The sequence below is a fragment of the Bacillus rossius genome, chromosome 2, assembly GCF_032445375.1.
Source record: "Bacillus rossius redtenbacheri isolate Brsri chromosome 2, Brsri_v3, whole genome shotgun sequence".
Taxonomy (NCBI): domain Eukaryota; kingdom Metazoa; phylum Arthropoda; class Insecta; order Phasmatodea; family Bacillidae; genus Bacillus; species Bacillus rossius.
In genome coordinates this window covers 127,859,788-127,877,871 of record NC_086331.1, presented here as the reverse complement: position 1 = coordinate 127,877,871, position 18,084 = coordinate 127,859,788, and the positions used below count along the sequence as shown (strand labels likewise).

Genomic DNA, 18,084 nt, shown 5'->3' with positions numbered 1-18,084 from the left:
TCAGCTCTAATGCAGGCAGTTTGACTGTAAATAAAAAACAACGGTAGCGCTACTACGATTTTGTTACAAAGTTTTAAGTTATCTGTTTTGCAGTTCTATCAGTTTAAGAGCCGGTCTCATACACCAAGTTGTTATTACTTTTCTTGTCATTACCGTTGATTAAGAGATTTTCCTGTAAATATATTCCAACATCTCTCTTGCATTCGCTACTGGGTCACAAAATGTCTCACGAGACATTAACTGAACGTTATTTTCGATCTGTTAGAGATCACACATTGTTCATAATTATCCAATATAGGGTGACTTTTGACCGCAACTAATTAGATATTATTTAGTAATATCTACTGAGAAAATTTCTGACCAAACAGAAATCGCAAGGGAGATAGCGTAATTCATTATGCACATTCCATTATTATAATATTTTCAAAACATTTGGTTTCTATCTTTCGCTGTGTGTGCTTTTATTGCACACAAGTTAAACAATGCAGATGTGTACTTGTTCTTAAGTGAATACGCTGTATTTCACAGCGAGATTTGTTTTTTTTAAAGCCCGTGCCGCTACATTGAGTCTAGGTGCGGATTGTGCGGTCTAGCGAGCATGCACGTACAAAGTCGAAGGCGATAATATGAAAATGCAGCTGTATGTTAAGCAAGAAATTGATTTAGTAATTTATCTTCTTTTTTTATTTTTGCAAGTCCAGTTTTGAAAATAACGTAGGAGGGGTTAAAAAAATTAAGATTCATTGTTTCAAAGCTGTGGTTCAAATGTCACTTTTACAAAGAGCGAAAGGAGTTAGTATTATCTCATTATCAAATGAAACAAGGTAGAGAGATCACAAGAATTTGGATGAATGTGTGCGACGTTGAGTGCAAGGCCAGCAGTGTTGTCTTGTCGTCTGCTGTTGTCGGCCATGTCATGGCAGCCATTTTGGTTCCCAAATGTAGTACAAAATACTGAGTGCAGTGTGTCGGGCGCGAACAGGGGTCGAAGATGCTCATGTGGAGATTTAAAAGCAAATGTGAAAACCATTCAGCCAGATGTGCAGCCAGGAATCAAGTTAAGGAATATGTACCTTCGTCTAGTGTCACAACTTTCAGGGTGCTGTCAAGAGTCTTCGCCATTCCTCTATCTCATTATTTTGTAGCGTGCAACACGCCTTTATGATGTTTTCAGCATTCCGCACGGTTGCATTCAACGGTCTTGGAGAATACTCCATTTATTTGTGACAATGACAAAAATAACTTTCTAAGTAGACTCTAGCTCGCGAAAGTCGGCAGTTGGTAGATTTTTTCTACTACATTGGGTGGATCTGTCCGCTAGGCAACCGTTCTGGTGTAATTGCGTGCTTCCGTAAAGATTGCTGTTGCGCCGAACGACGACAAGAGCAGGGATAAGAGCTTCTTCGTCGGAATCCAAGACAAAACCACTCTCCTCGGTGGCGCTTCTCTGCAGCTTACTCGTTCCCACGGGCCACTGAGTGGTGCGACAGAGTGGTCCGTGTGCAAGGGGCCGTGAAGATGCCTTTTTCGCCTCGTTCTTCTCTCGACGATGACGAAGAGGAACTACTGTGTGATTCCTGAGAGCGGTGAAGCTATTTGCATCATGATTTTGTGTGCAGGATGATTTTCTCGGGGTGTTTCTCGTTGCCTTAGACGCCGTGAGAAAAAAAAAGAAAGAAAGAAAGAAGGATGTGCCTGCGCGTGCCAGAAGTGGTGACTAACAGTTGGTGACGTCATGGTCGAGTCAACTACGCTCGGCTTTATGGATTCGGGGAACGCAGCGAGTAGTGTGCCCAGTATCAGCTGTTCCTTTTCCTGAAGCGTGGCGCATGCGCCGTACTGCGTGTTTCCAGTGAAAGCATCACGAATGCTGCCAGTGTCGTGTTGTACACGTTACTCAACGGCGAGGATTAACGAATCCAACGAAAAATTGCGTTTAAGAATGAAAACAAGAATAATAAAAAAAAGTCATGCAAAATATTGCTTTTAGGATCAATTTAGTTGTTATTTGCAGTAAAAATTATTAGCACACGGAGCTTTAATGAACTGTCATCATGTTTAGCTTAACCACCATGACTTCCACCACCGCCTGGAAGTAAAGTCCACACACTGGCAACGTCGCCGTGACAGAGAACTACAATGAACGATAAGAGTTAAGGGTCATGATTTTGTAGTAATATCTCGGTCTTGCACTCTGCAGCGACGAAAGGAGAACACAACGCCAAGTCCTGAACTCAAGGATTGTTCTCTTCCGAAACTAGACAATCTCCGATTTGGGCTGAAATCAAAACCAAAATCTTTGGCCCAACCGAACTATTTTTAGGACGTGACATTAGCACAAGAGTGGATTTAGGAAATAACATTTATTAGGCTGTAAGCGTAAAAACTCGCTGTATTAGCCGCCAAACAGCTACGAAAAAAATTCCATACAAAATTTATGGGCGATGAAAGCAAGCTAATATTTTTTTTATCGAGCATTAATTTAGTTTTTTCCTTGGGAACAAGTTTTCGATCGAAAGAGATAAATTTAGAGTGACCTTATTGTTTTGTTTTGCTCGCTGCCATTTCTCCCGGACCTGGCGTGATCCACATGTTCGGTGACGCCGTCTGGTTGCGAAACTGGTTCTCACGGTCAGCGGGTCAGGCAGGGCGCAGGTTCCCGCCCACAGAGGGCGTGGTGCGCTGCGCAGTCAGCACCCTGGATCGGGGCCCAGTCCGTCGTGGGCTGCCGCAGTGGCGCGGTGCCGGGAGGAGCAACCTCTCTTCTGACTAGTAACTCGGGACACCTGTATTTCGCGAACACATTTCGTGCCAAGCTATTTCACAAAGTACTGCAGCTTTTCTCCTGTGGTTATTGGCTGAGGTCGGTGAGAGGTGTCGTCCCGCTCTTGACGGGGCCAATGAGAATGTGGTCACCGTACTGCTGCACCCTCACAATTCGCCACGACTAGGGGCAGGAAATTTTCGCGAAAAAATCTGAACGCCTACTAGACTGCAACAAGGTACACCCACACCAGCGGTTTCTTCATTGTGATTGGCGGCCGTCTGCGAGAGAAGTCGTTGCCTTTTTTGCACGAGCCACTAAGGACGAGTTTGCTTCCACACTGAATTAGTGTGATTGGTTGTTGTAAAAATCGACATGCACCTCAAAGTAACTCACCCAACACGAAACACGGACGATGCTACAGTGTTTTAACTTCCAGCTACTCTCGGGATCTTATCGCGAAATTTTCATGGCCCTAGCCATGACTCTTAGAAAAAGCTACAGTATTTTGTGAAATACCTTGACACGAAATGTGTTCGCGAAATACAGGTGTCCCTACAAATAACTAGAGACCGGAAAAATTCACGAATTCATTTCGCGATAGGCTAAAATACAAATAGTTATACCTCAGTGCTGCCACTGCTATTGGCTCACAACTCACTTGGATGACGCTGGGCCAATGAGAAACACCCAACCAAAGCTTTATCGAATCACAGGCTGCTACGCTGGGACGTCTCACAAGACAGCAGCCAATGAGTGGGTGACATTTGACCGAGTGTACGTAGAACTACGGAGTTCATCCTGCAGGTAATTGAACCCGCGAATTTTTCCGGTCCCTACAGATAACCCAAATAATCTGAAACGATTAAAATGGAAATGAAACAACCACATAAACCGATAAGCATCCAAAACTTTTTCATCGAACAGAATGAATTGATACAATACAAATGAATTGATTTGTACCCAAATGTAATTGAATAAATAAAATGAAGTAAAATTACATAAAACAGCATCAAAAGAACCCAATTGAGATTAAATAAATGACTTTATTTGAATCGAGTTTCAATGATACGAATGTTTGAATTGTAACGAAATAAATGAAAGAAAAAAAAGGGGGTTGTCTGTAAAGTTGGTTTACGGACGATAATTTTACGTGATAACGTCATAAGAAAACATTGATGAAAAATTGCATACTTTTTAATTTTCAAATATTATTCACAGTGTTAGCAAATTGAATATAAATAATTTGTTTAAATATAATCACAAACAATTAGTAAAAAAGCCCACCTTAACCTGTTTGATAGGTATGTGCGGAAACACTTAGACGCAGAGTCATCAAAATTTATGGTGGGCCATGAAGCATTTTCAGAAAATGGAAAAGAATTGTTATAATAACTAAGTATCACTTTTTTTGTATCTGCAAGATATTTAGGTTCTTACTATCTTGTTATTCTTAGCAAAACAAAAATTACTTTGCCAAGGAATATGCCGAATTTTAAAAATAACCTACACTGAAACAAATATAAAAAAATATTAATTTTGGAAAAAAATTGTCAAAAACTATTTTAAAATCTTTGCTTTGGATTAATTTTGTCAATATTACAAAATATTTCTTTGAAATTTGCAAAATATATTTTTGTATCTTCACAAAAAATAAGGTATACCTACTAGTTTCCGCATTAAGGTTTTGTACGAATAAAATTCGTCCATTTGAACTTTCCACAATATTTTTCCTTAATTCTAAAACTTTTTTCTGTGGGAGTTAAATCAAATATCTTCTCTAGTTAACGACAGAAATATTTCCAATATTACAAGATATTGATTGTAGTTAATACAAAAACCTTGCTTAGTTACAGAAATAAATTGGAAAATAAGAAACTGTGGATTTTTATTATTAGTAGAAACTACGTTGTGGCTTCAGTAATATTTGTGAAGGCACAAGACTGCATATTTTTTGAACTTACGGAGATATTTTGTAAAATAAACTAAAAGTTTCTTGGTTAGTTACTAATTTTTTGTTTACTAGTTATTAAAAATTGTTTTTGTAAAAGTTAAGCATTTTTGTTTAGTATAGTTCGGTAGGTCCAAGGACAATGTCCATAGTCAGAGAGTAATTTAAAATTACTCAAAATTTTAATCAAATCACAGATTTAAATATTTTCTTGCTCTGGCGTTCTGTTTGTATAGCAGCCGTACTACATTCAGCAAGTATAATTATGCAGCCCCTTAGGACAAGACGTCATAAGAGACTACAAATGTGGACCGCACGAGAACACTGGAAACAAGCGAAACACAGCTCCGTGCTAGAACGGAGAAGCAGAAGCAGTTTGTGTGTCTGAAAACCTGCTGCAAAACAACCACAGGAACTCTCAAGGCAGAATAATAAGTATGATAAACAAGGAAATATATTACCATGTGGAAATCGGCTACTGCAGGCGTAGCCTGGTTTAATGGACGTGTTTTTCAAAACACTTAAATAATCATAACAACCCGAGGGCATAAATACATAAAAACAGGTTGTATATACATAGATATATAATTTATGTTAAATTGTAAATGCATACATGTAATAACAATTGTAGAATATGACGTATGTTATACACGGAAATGATCTCGTAACAAACTAAAAGAGTAGCAAGGCCTCTAATACAGTCAATCACACAAATATATAACCGTGATTAACGCAACATTTAGATCAAGGTCAGGCATTAACACACATCCCACGTGAGTAGCATATAATAGGGCATACTGGCACAGGCGCTCGCAGGAGGTGCCGACCGCCATCTTGGATTGTGATGTTACGTTGGCCCATCTTGGATGGTCTTGACTTTCATAATTTGCCCAAAATTCGCAAAATTTTCCAGTTCTTGACGTGACAACGTCTAATAAATCGATGAACGCTGGCTGCACGCACGAAAAAGTGTCCCGTAATGCACATTGTCCCACTACGATGTGTCCCGTTACGCTCATTGTACGCTTGCGCCGCATCTCTCTTCCACTCGATTGGAACAACCATCGATTTGACTTTTCAATCATGTTTTCGTCGTTTGAATTATTACTATTATGTAATTTAACGATCGTCCACCGATTTTCAGCACAATCGGTAAGTTTATTTAAAAGTAATGTTGAATTTTCAAATACGTTTTCGTACGAACAATGGTGTTTTACAGTTACACATAATAATTCAAATTACACCCGGGATCTTTCGCACGTTTTAAAAAGTATTGTAACACATTATAAATAAGTTTGGTGTATTTGGGATGCGTATTTGTTATAAAATCGTATTATAAAAACGAAATAATATTATTCTCCTACGGTGCTGCCATCTACGGTGATGGACGCGAACCGAACGAATCGCGCTATCTAGCCGCTTCCGCGGCAACCAGGCACTCGTTAATACATATTTGCCTTTATTTATCGCGAGGGGCGTTATTATTAATGAATTATAAATAAAATTTCGTGCCAGGGGCTACAATTGCATGTAATTTTGAGCACTGGAAGACATAAAAACGTATAATATTCTCGACGAATTTTAATCTCGGCCCCAGCGCACCACGAGCGTCTGGGTTGGAGATTAAAGCCGAAATTCTTTCTTAAACTTACTAATACTTTTTTATTAACTGCAAGGGCATTTTTATTAAATTCTACGTTTAATCTCACGACGAACAAACTTCGTCGTTAAATGTGTAATTGCGATAAAGCGTAAAACACTCTCGACGATCTTGAAGTTAAATAGCAAACATAATAAAAGTTATAGTTAAAATAATCTCTTCGTTAAAGTAAGTAATAAACATATTTGAATTAATGAGTGCAAATAAATGTAAATTTATCAATTAAATTGTAGATTTCATTTCACTCCTTCTTTGTATCCATACAAAATAGTGATAATTCAATAAATATGATTCAATTTTATTCATAAAAGTATGCAATCATTTCATCAATGTTTTGTTATGAGGTTATCACGTTAAACTATCGTCCGTAAACCGACTTTACAGACAACCAATTTTTTTGGAAAATAATTCCGCCATAAAATCTCAAATTTTTTCTCTTTTTCGAGGGAAAAATTCCCGTTTTATTCCTCAAAAATTCAAAAATTAGAAATTCAAAAAAACAACAAAAGACTTTTTTTTTTGCCTTATAAGGAACGCAAATTCCTTATTGAGGCTTAATAATCCATGTCTACAGCCTCCGATAAGCCTCTGACGTCATCTATGATTATGACGTCACCGTTGCAATTTTCGTTACGGCCACCATCTTGAAAATATTTATTATCCGATTTTAATGAAAAAAATTCCTAAATTTATAAAAAAAATTCAAATAATACATTGTTAATAAAAATCTTTTAAAAAACATGTTACACATATCGTTTCGCCATCTTGAATTCTAGAAATGGTTGTATGTTTCGTTACGCCCGCCATCTTGGATGAGTATGACATCATCGTTACACTTAACGTTACGGCCGCCATATTGTATTTTATAAAGTTGCAATTTTGTTATGGCCGCCATCTTGAAAAACCATAATTATCCGATTTTAATGGAAAATAATTTTAAAATTATAAAAAAAAATTGTTAATAACTTTTTAATACAAATTATTTTAAAACGCACTTACATCATGGAGCTCGAAGTCCTCGGTTCGAACCCCGTGAGGCCAAAAATAAAAATAATTCGATAGAGCCTTTATCTACGGAAGCTGCCGGCAGACTGACCTACCACTAATGCCTAGGTATATATATATATCATCAGCTAGTATGATGTAATGTCCGCCATCTTGTTTTCGTCTGCTGGAGGTCACCTTGTTTTCGTCTGCTAGATTGCGCTGCCATCATATTAGTTTAATTCTTAGCTGCTAGAATGCAATAATAATTTATTATTACTGTGATACCCACCATCTTGACATTTGGACACCATCTTGGAATTCTGTAATTATTTAGCTAGAAATTCGGGAAACATTCCAAAATTCATTAAATAAATTTCCAATCAATATACTGATTGATTCGATCAATTCATGTCCTTGGTTAAATCCCTGGGCGATGAAAAAAAATGAAATTTTTGTAAAAATAATTTTAATTAATATGGTGGAAAGTCATAAAATAAGCTTAGTTTCCTAGCCAACTAGCCTTCAGTAAGTCACTATGGCCGCCATCTTGGAAATTCGTATTTATATAGATATAAATTCAGGGAAAATTCCAAAATTCATTAAAAAATTAACTTATTAAAATAATGATTGAAGTGATAGATTTTGATCCTTGGTTTGATTCTCGGATAAAGATAAAGGTTACTAAAGCTTAAAATATATTTGAATTTCTGTTTCCCATTACCTTTCAGGGAGTTTATTAATCATTCACTCTACGTAAAACAACTCTCGCCAAAATACTTGTCCGACGAATTAAATACGTTTTCACTTTGCCTAACATGGAAGTCAAATTTTCGATATTTAGAATACATTCCGACCAGTTCATGTAAAATGCTATACATATAGGCCACGCATCTTCGGACCACGAGACCAGATAATTAACATGCCAGACGTATAGATTAGACATTTCCGAACCTCATGACCTTCATCGATAGCTAATATAACCTATTTCAAGCAGTCAAAATAAAGTCTTTAAACAGTCATACCTATAGTATCGATAAAATCAATTCGATAAAATCAATTACAATAAATTAGACCAACGTAACATGTTTTATGCATACTAAAGGACCAAGAAAATTGAAAAATATTTTATCAAGACCAAGAGGTTTTGAACTAGTAAATATTCAGAGTCACTACAAATTTTTACTACGCACACTCAACGAAAAGGAAACACAATCGGAAGCACATTCGACAAAGAGGAAGCACAATCATCAAAAAGGACGCACATTTAAAACGTAAATTAAACTAAAGGAAGCACAACCGGAAGCACAATCAACAAAAAGTAAGCACTATCGGAACCACAATCAATGAAAAGGAAGCACAATCGGAAGCACATTCGACGAAGATGAAGGACAATCATAGAAAAGGAAGCATATTTGTAAGCACCAAAAAAAAAAAAAAAAAAAAAAAGAAGGAAAGAAAAGGAATCTGTGTTACGAGAACTAAGTTTTATTTAGAAATCAGAATACAAGAAATAAAACATTAATTATTGAAATTAAATTATTTATTTTATTTCACAACATTAAACAAGTCAAGTTAAACAAGTCATTATTGTATGTAGCCAGTCTTTCTCAGTTCTTTGAGTATGAATGATACTTCTTTGATGTGCGAATAGTTTCCTGCACAAAGCGAAGCATGTAGAAGTATTAACTTGTCAACCAATATGTTAAAATCTTCCCATGTAGCTTAATTAATGTCACCTGCTATCGTCATCTTCCTGGAATCTATGTTATTAATATTTTTAAGATCACTTTCGTCCCAGGGTTAATCATAAGCATGATCAGAATTATTTATTCTAACACGATGTTTCCAACGTTCCGGTCTCAGGACTTCATCACAGCTTTCGATCTTGCCAGCTTTGGGTGCTTCATCACAGTCTTTGCTTTTGTCACCAGCCTTAAAGTCACTGTCGCCATCATCGTAGAAGGCATCGTCTTCACCCAGATTACTGTAAGAATTCTATATCGTTTATGTCGAAGCTTCTTCATTGTCTTCCAGCTTCCTTTTTAAGAGTCCATCATTTTTACAAAGTACGGAGGATCTACTTGAATTCGGCTTAAATGTATTCACACATTTCACATTAAGGATTCTTCCATTGTCTTCATTCTTCCATAAATCATCAACGTCCTTCAATTTCAGTTTTTTGTCGAGATCGCAAGTTCCATGAACATAATCTCTTTCAAGACAAGAAAACTTATTGACGTAATGCAGATCACTCTTCTTTAGACTAGTAGATCCATTGTTGTCCTCTAGCTTGTACGCAGGCTTGGCGTTACAAGTTCTAGCGTGTCTTTTTAAGCTCTCTCTTCGTGTAAACGACTTGATACATCGAACACAACTTATATTGCGTAGTAAATTTTTAACACAGTCATTATTCTCGTGTTGTCTTCGATTATTTCGCAAGATAAATTCCTTGCTGCAAAACTTACACCTGTGTTCTTTCGATACAGCGACAGACACCGAATCAGCTTGCATCTGGCATTAGTCTCAGTGTCTTGGTAATGTAGATGGTTGGTGTTGGAAAACAGTAACTGATTTGCTCTGATGATTTATGTAAAAAATATCTGTTAAATTAACTCCATTTAAATTTTAAACAAGTAAATTAAGATTAAAATTTTATTTTATCATTAATGATTTTAATTTCACTTAGTGAATTCCCTAAAACTCATTTTGTACACACGACCTACTTAAGAAATAGCGGGACTCGTATAATCGTGTTTTGTTTGCGCAAGCAGCTTGTGTTTTCGATCACCGCAATTTCGGCGGGCGCAGTTTGTGATAAAAGGTCAATACATTTAACTTTGTAACTAAAAACACTTTTACTATAAAAAAAATTGTTCAGATACTTTTGAAATGTGTACTTTATTAGTTATGTCGTGTTAGTTTTAAACGAAGTATTGTCTGTGAATGGGTTTATTTTGTTTTAATACAATTTCTTTGACATGCGCCATTGCAGTTTTGCACTGTTTGTCATAGAAAAAAAAATCAAGACCGCAAATTAAAAAAAAAATTAAAACATAAACCCACAGAGAACAAGCCTAAATCAGTTATGTTTAACAGTTAAAACCAACGATGTACCTAAATAGGTATTATATACAACACAACGACGACAGTACATACGAACACATTCAAACTTAAATATCAAACAGAACAAGAATTCCGTGGCAGGAATTGGTCATGAAAAAATTAATAACCGTACAGACGAACCCAGTGGGCTAAAAACTATGAGGCAGTTTCAACAATAAAAGTAAATGCGGGAAGACAACAAAACCTTAATAATGCAGCAAATATACGAATATATTATGGACTACTCTATGTCATCGGATACCTACTGTGTTCGTCGTTGTGTTGTCCATAATATCTTCTTATCTTCATCGTTGTGTTCGTATTTTTGCTGCAGTATCCAGGTTTTGCTGTCTGCCTGCGTTTACTGTTATAATTGTTTCCGTGACTAAAATTCCTTTCACGGAAATTTTGTGCTGTCTGGTATTCAAGTTCAAATGTGTTCGTCTGTGCTGTAGTCGTTGTGTTGTCCATAATACCGGTTTAGGTTCATCGTTGTGTCTATCTGTTTGACGTGCTGATTTAGGCTTGTTATCTGTGGGGGTTTATGTTTCCATTTTTATTTTCTATTTCTTAATTTGCGTTCTTGAATTTTTTTTTTCCATGACAAACAGTTCAAAACTGCATTGGCGTGTGTTCAAGAAATGGCATTAAGTCAAAATTCCCTGTTGTCTGAATCGTTTGAAGAAAATTGTTTGTTTTGTGTTTTTGCGGGAACGAAGACTGTGGTGGTGACGCAGAACCAGGTCTCCTGTCGACTCGCCAGGTACTTCGAGTCCCCACACGACTTCCTCCCTGAAAGGTGGTTGAAAGGAGAGGAGGCGCACAAGCCTGCGAGTCCGTACCTGGTGCTGCCTTTTGGCCACGGACCGAGGACCTGCATCGCCCGACGACTGGCCGAGCAGAACATGCAGGTTCTCCTTTTGAAGGTGAGCGACAGAGCACTGGAGCCCCATGTTGCTCGAACCAGTGACGTGATACCAGCGGAGGATACTGCAGTTGCCTTTTTTGCCAATTACAGGTGGCTCGAAGGTACAAGATTGGCTGGGAAGGAGGCATGTTGGATGCTGTGTCGCTCCTCATCAATAAACCAGATCAGCCTGTGCTGTTGACATTTCAAGATCGTCATTAACAATATCATGTCATTGTTGGAACGATTTTCCTCCTGATAACCTCTGAAGTCAACGAAAATCAACACTGCTGTAGGTGTTTTAAGTTTTCTTATCACTTAAAAAAATTTGTTTGTTATGCTTTGTGTAATTTGTATCCTACACTGTCTACAACTTTGTGTGTCGTTAACAGACTTTATCTGCAAATAAAATGATTCCATAAGTTATTGTTTGTCTTTATTTGGCCAAAATGTCATACAATATGTTGTGAAGAAATGTCATTTCAAATAAATAAAACCACCGCTGATTAAATGAAACTAACATAATCTGCAATGTAAGTATAAAAAATAACAAGTTTCCGAGAAAAATAACTCCTCTAAATTTGATATTTTAATAGCATCCAGATTATGTATTGTTTTTTATCAGTTGTTTTGCCGTCTTTTTGGTAGCGAGGTATTCGGAGATGTTGCATGTGTAATGTTACATCGTGCACCTTTATGGACCTGAAATTTTAACTTTTAGAAATGTTTGTTCATTATCATAGCTATATTTACTTCCGGAGAAGACAAGCTAATCTAGCGATGAAGTTTCCTAATGTTGAGAAACCTGTGGTGGTATATAGTAGGGGTGACATCTCGGTAAATACGTGTCAACATGAAGCCAAGTGAAGAATAAAAAATATACTTATTACGCTAGAAGTTAGTTACAAAAGATTTGAATACGTACGTACTAACTAAAAGTAAATACTGAATGAAAACATCTTGTAGTTAAATTTTGGCATTCTACTTCAAAACAACAATTCTGAATAATGATATAAATTTTCTGTGCATTATATTTATTAAGTAAATTAACAGTTGATAAAAAACACAATATGAGTCACAAAAATATTGTGAGCTAGTCTTTCAGTTCTCTTCAGTGACGTGTGAACTGTAACCTCGGTGACGGCCAACTTCTTGTGTTCTCATGTTGCAAATAAACTTATAATACAAAACTTTGAAACGAAATTTAATGTATAATTCTTTTAAAAAATGCCATGCCTGATAAATATAAGAAACATATTCATTTTAGGGAATATCGGAAAAAAAAAATTTCCCTTTTTTAAAACCTGTCTATAATTCTGTTTACCAAGATTGTACTATTGATTTCTCAGGGCTAGCAAAAAAAAAAAATTGGTTGTCTGTAAAGTCGGTTTACGGACGATAGTTTAACGTGACAACGTCATAACAAAACATTGATGAAATGATTGCATACTTTTATGAATAAAATTGAATCATTTTGATTGAATTATCACTATTTTGTATGGATACAAAGAAGGAGTGAAATGAAATCTACAATTTAATTGATAAATTTACTTTTATTTACACTCATTAATTCAAATATGTTTATTACTTTAACGAAGAGATTATTTAAACTATAACTTTTATACATGTTTGCTATTTAACTTCTTCCAATCTGTGTTATTCTGTTAAGGATAGGACGATGATAGGAAAAGTAGGAAACGAATGGGAGTGTTTCAAGTTTAATGTGCCTCAAAAAAGTCAAATCGATGGTTGTTCCAATCGAGTGGAAGAGAGATAGATGCGGCGCAAGCGTACAATGAGCGTAACGGGACACATCGTAACGGGACAACGTGCGTTACGGGACACTTTTTTGTGCGTGCAGCCGTCGTTCATCGATTTATTAGACGTTGTCACGTCAAAAATAACATTGTGCGTCGATGTACAAATATACAAATTCTTCGAAAAATATTCCGGGGGATTGTTTCGTGTTGTTATAAGATGTTGCAATGCAGCTGTCCCTCGCCCCTGGCAGGTAGGCTACAGGCGATCCACACAACAGTGGTGTACTGCATATCTGGCAGGTATAAGAGCAGAGCAGACTGTAGTAGTACAGTATGTGAATAAAATAATGTCCCAGTTATAAAATTTAATAGTATCAACTGTAAGCGCTGTAAAGTGTTGGTTCAAGATGACAATTGAAGAGTAAATCAAGAGTTTTCGACAAGCACATACGCGAATACTGCTGCGTTGTTTTCTCGCTTGCAGCGCGAAAGAAGGCTCTTTTTTCCAATTAGTAGAGGGTGGACCTGTAAACTTTATTTGGCAACAGGATGGAGCCCCTCCCCATTTGAAACTCTTTGTACGAGAGTGGCTGAACGTCGAAGTCCCTGACCGTTGTGATTGGTCGTAATGGTCGAGACGACAGAACTCTTTTCCGCTGGCCTCCACGTTCACCTGACTTAACGATTTTTGGGCTTTATAAAAGATCGTTTCTACGTTCCGCCGCTACCTCACGATTTGCCAGACTTGAGACACGGAATTGAAGAGGCTATTGCTTCCATTACTCCGGACTGTTTATCCAAAGTGTGGGAATAATTGGACTTAGTTTGGATGTGTGCCTTATTACTAAAGGTACACACATTGAAAATTTGTAAGAAAAACTAGGTTAATTAATCTTCAATTTTATATATGATTTGTTGCAAATAGTCTGCATAATATACCATTGAAACTGGGACATTATTTATGGACATCCTGTAATACAAGTATGCTACTCGTAAATTTGGCTTGGATAGCCATGGCGACCTAAATGTTTTGAAAGACTTTTTATCTCCTTGAATCCAACTTTGCTGCGAGGGAACTGTCTTTAAGAAGACTGCGAATATCATTTGGAACCTGGAGGAGCGTGTCTTAGTACGTCGCGAGAACACTGTCACAAGCTGCGCACTAAGTTTGAGCACGTACTTTCCTTCCATCTGAATCTCGTAAGCTTAACACGATCTTTGTGCGTCATCCTCTCATGTACAGCGTACACTGTAAACAAATGCACCAAATGCTTTTTAAAAAATAACGAGGTGGTTTCTTTCATCTCGATAACTGTGTGCGGTTTTTTTTTTTGCTAAATTCATAGAAAAATTACGACTTAATTTTTCAGAATTACTAAATACAGTTATATAGCCTACTATGAAAACGTAAAATTATCATATACATACAAAAGTTACACATATTAAGCATGAACATTTATTTTAAATAATATTGGTCTTGTGGTTGAAAGCCAGATGATAAGAACAGATGCTTAAGTTACAAAATCAAATTATATTTGAATCATCATGACTGCAGTATAATTTATCATACAACCATTTATTTCTGTATACAAAACATGGTTAGCTATACAAAACCATACACATAAATACACAAGGACATGCATAGACAACATAGAATCTTCATAAAAATATTAACAATATATATTTGCTAGAATATTTTACTAGTATCCATTTTCTTATCGTTAAAATATGATATTTTTAATGTTTAAAATACATGTTATCAAACACTCTTAAAAATTTAAGAGTGACAAACAAGAATATCCAAGCTAATGTATTTATTTTGAAAGCCGTAATTATTAGTCATTACTTTTTATTTTAGGGTTTAGACAAAAATTATTATTACTAAGCCAGGTAAATTCAGTAATGATTTTTAATAATGTATGTTTCTCCCTAAACTCTGCTAAAATTTAAACAAATTTACCTAGATTTAAGTTACATGTTCCAATTAATCTTTGAATTAACGAAATATATAAAGTGAAAGTGGACTTTATGACCAAACTTGTATATTATGAATAGGCTACATGACACAAAAAATAAGATTTTTTCTGAACCCGTGTGTAGGAACCATTTTGTAGTTTTCTTCTAAACGTAACTGGCATAAAAATAGTAAATTAAGTAAATTATTTAGTTCTGAAAAAATGTTTTGGAATTTGTCAGAACTTTATGATACCCAGTTCATATCTTTGCTGTTCACTTAACTGAGCAGGTAAAGAGAACAGTTACCGTACCTGTAATTTAGTTTATTTAGTTAAACATATATATATTTTTTTCCTGTGTCATCTTAACAAAAATGTGAAAAGCTCAGAAACCAAAGAAAATATATTTGAAACATGGAAGTGCTATTTTCACCCTATCAATTTTTTTTCTACCACAATTTTAAGATGACTGGAATGTTTAAAATACCACTAAAATCACTTAATACCGCGTAGGTTTGTGAGTTGTTAGGCGACACTGATAAAAAAAACATCGAAATGTTTTTATTTCTAAAACTCATTAGTTACGTCGGCAGTTGAAAATTTTTTTCAGTTTTTTTTTCTTCAGGAATTTAGGTAACCTGAAATGATATCTACATAGACTACGCTAAATGGTTGTGTTACAGATATACCACGATACGTATAGTTTGTTTGATTGAAATCATCTTCGAGCCGCGAAGAGTTTTTTTTCTCTGTGTTAAACACTGACGGATTGCCTCTCCGCGGGTGATGGAGTCACGTATATTCGCACAGCGGATCGCACAGTCACTCGTCTTCAGAGCCGCGGGTCGTACGGCGCGGCGTTGAAGCCCACGTACCTGTTGTTCTTCCTGTGCACGAAGCCCGTGTCCGGGGACGTGTTGTAGTACACCACTCTCCGGATGCCGAACGGGTCGACGTAGCCGAAGCTGCCGGCCCGCGTCTGCCCTCCGGAGTTCTCCTCCTCGTGGTAGTGCCGCGGCAGGTAGTAGCGGAACCCGTTGTGCGTGGTCGCGATGCCGTCGTACAAGGGGTGCTGCTGGTAGTTCTGGTAGTTCTGGTAGCTCTGGATGCTCGCGCTCGCCTCCGGGGTGTGGTAGTCGCCGCTGGTCAGGGCGTTGCCGAAGTTGCGGTCGCTCGCGATCGAGAAGTAGGGGTTGCTGCTGGTGTAGAGGAAGGTGTTGGGGCCGGCGGCTTGCGGCTTCTGCGGCGGCGAGATGTCGTTGGACGCGACGGGCGGCAGCTGCAGCGAGTAGGGGTCCCCGAGCGCGGGGGCGGAGCTCGTGGTCTCCGGGGCGGCGGGCAGGGCCGTCGTGGCGCCAGAGTCCTTGCCCACGTACACCATCTTGGTGCGCACCACCTTGTAGCCGCTGTTGTCGGCCACGTAGTCGCGCAGCCGCAGGTAGCCGTTGGGGTCGACCCAGCCGTACGTGCCGACCACGGTGCCGTCCGCAAGTCGCTTCTCCTTGCGGTACTGGCCCGAGGTGGTCTGGTAGCGGAAGTAGCGCTCGTCGCCCTCGTCCGTCTGGATGTGGTACTGCGTGCTGGGGTCCGCGTCCCAGCCGCCCATGCCCTTACCCGCGGCCGCAGACACCGCCAGCAGCGCCGCCAGGGCCGCCACCTGCAAGCAGACAAGCACGCTCCACTCCTCCGCTCCGCCACTCCGCCACTCTGCCACTCCTCCGCTCCTCCACTCCTCCGCTCCTCCGCCAGCAGCGCTGCCAGGGCCGCCACCTGCAAGCAGACAAGCACGCTCCACTCCTCCGCTCCGCCACTCCGCCACTCTGCCACTCCTCCGCTCCTCCACTCCTCCGCTCCTCCGCCAGCAGCGCTGCCAGGGCCGCCACCTGCAAGCAGACAAGCACGCTCCACTCCTCCGCTCCGCCACTCCGCCACTCTGCCACTCCTCCGCTCCTCCACTCCTCCGCTCCTCCGCCAGCAGCGCTGCCAGGGCCGCCACCTGCAAGCAGACAAGCACGCTCCACTCCTCCGCTCCTCCACTCCTTCACTCCGCCACTCCTCCACTCCTCCACTCCTCCACTCCGCCACTCCTCCGCTCCGCCGCCAGCAGCGCCGCCAGGGCCGCCACCTGCAAGCAGACAAGCATGCTCCACTCCTCCGCTCCTCCACTCCTCCACTCCTCCACTCCGCCACTCCGACACTCCGCCACTCCGCCACTCCGCCACTCCGCCACTCCGCCACTCTGCCACTCCTCCGCTCCTCCACTCCGCCACTCCTCCGCTCCGCCACCAGCAGCGCCGCCAGGGCCGCCACCTGCAAGCAGACAAGCACGCTCCACTCCTCCACTCCTCCACTCCTCCACTCCTCCACTCCGCCACTCCGACACTCCGCCACTCCGCCACTCCGCCACTCCGCCACTCCAACACTCCTCCACTCCTCCACTCCTCCACTCCGGCACTCTGCCACTCCTCCACTCCTCCACTCCTCCACTCCGCCACTCCGCCACTCCGCCACTCCAACACTCCTCCACTCCTCCACTCCGGCACTCTGCCACTCCTCCGCTCCTTCACTCCGCCACTCCAACACTCCTCCACTCCTCCACTCCGCCACTCCAACACTCCTCCACTCCTCCACTCCGCCACTCCTACACTCCGCCACTCCTACACTCCGCCACTCCGCCACTCCGCCACTCCGACACTCTGACACTCTGACACTCCGCCACTCCGCCACTCCTCCACTCCAACACTCCGCCACTCATCCACTCATCCACTCCGCCACTCATCCACTCCTACATTCCGCCACTCCTCCACTCCTCCACTCCTCCACTCCATCCTGCTCTTTCTAAGCATTCCACTAGAGTTGCACTGGAGAACATGACCAGTATATTGTGGTTGCACATAGCAAGAGTTACTGTGAAACCTAGATCATATTACTGTTTGTGCTCTAAGCAACTTATACGAGCATCAACATCTAAAAAAAAAGGGGGTTGTCTGTAAAGTCG

The 18,084-nt window shown here is 39.7% G+C and overlaps 2 protein-coding genes across 4 annotated transcripts in view; one reads left to right on the top strand and one right to left on the bottom strand.

The window, feature by feature from the left end:
- The window catches only part of LOC134529810 (cytochrome P450 302a1, mitochondrial), a 32,639-nt gene extending 20,815 nt beyond the window's left edge, over positions 1-11,824 (top strand). Inside the window, exons 8-9 of one of the 2 annotated variants that reach the window (XM_063364273.1) lie at positions 11,202-11,390; positions 11,483-11,824. In XM_063364273.1, coding sequence (XP_063220343.1) covers positions 11,202-11,390; positions 11,483-11,593 — 300 coding nt within the window. In that variant the 3' untranslated portion in view covers positions 11,594-11,824. Of the gene's footprint in view, positions 1-11,183; positions 11,391-11,482 lie in introns of both variants that reach the window. The other variant, XM_063364272.1, reaches the window with a different exon arrangement.
- Positions 11,825-14,688: 2,864 nt separating this feature from the next.
- The window catches only part of LOC134529811 (uncharacterized), a 35,130-nt gene continuing 31,734 nt past the window's right edge, over positions 14,689-18,084 (bottom strand). For both annotated transcript variants that reach the window (XM_063364275.1, XM_063364274.1), the window contains exon 2: positions 14,689-16,743. In XM_063364275.1, the coding sequence (XP_063220345.1) occupies positions 15,919-16,743 (825 nt within the window). In that variant the 3' untranslated portion in view covers positions 14,689-15,918. The remainder of the gene's footprint in view (positions 16,744-18,084) is intronic.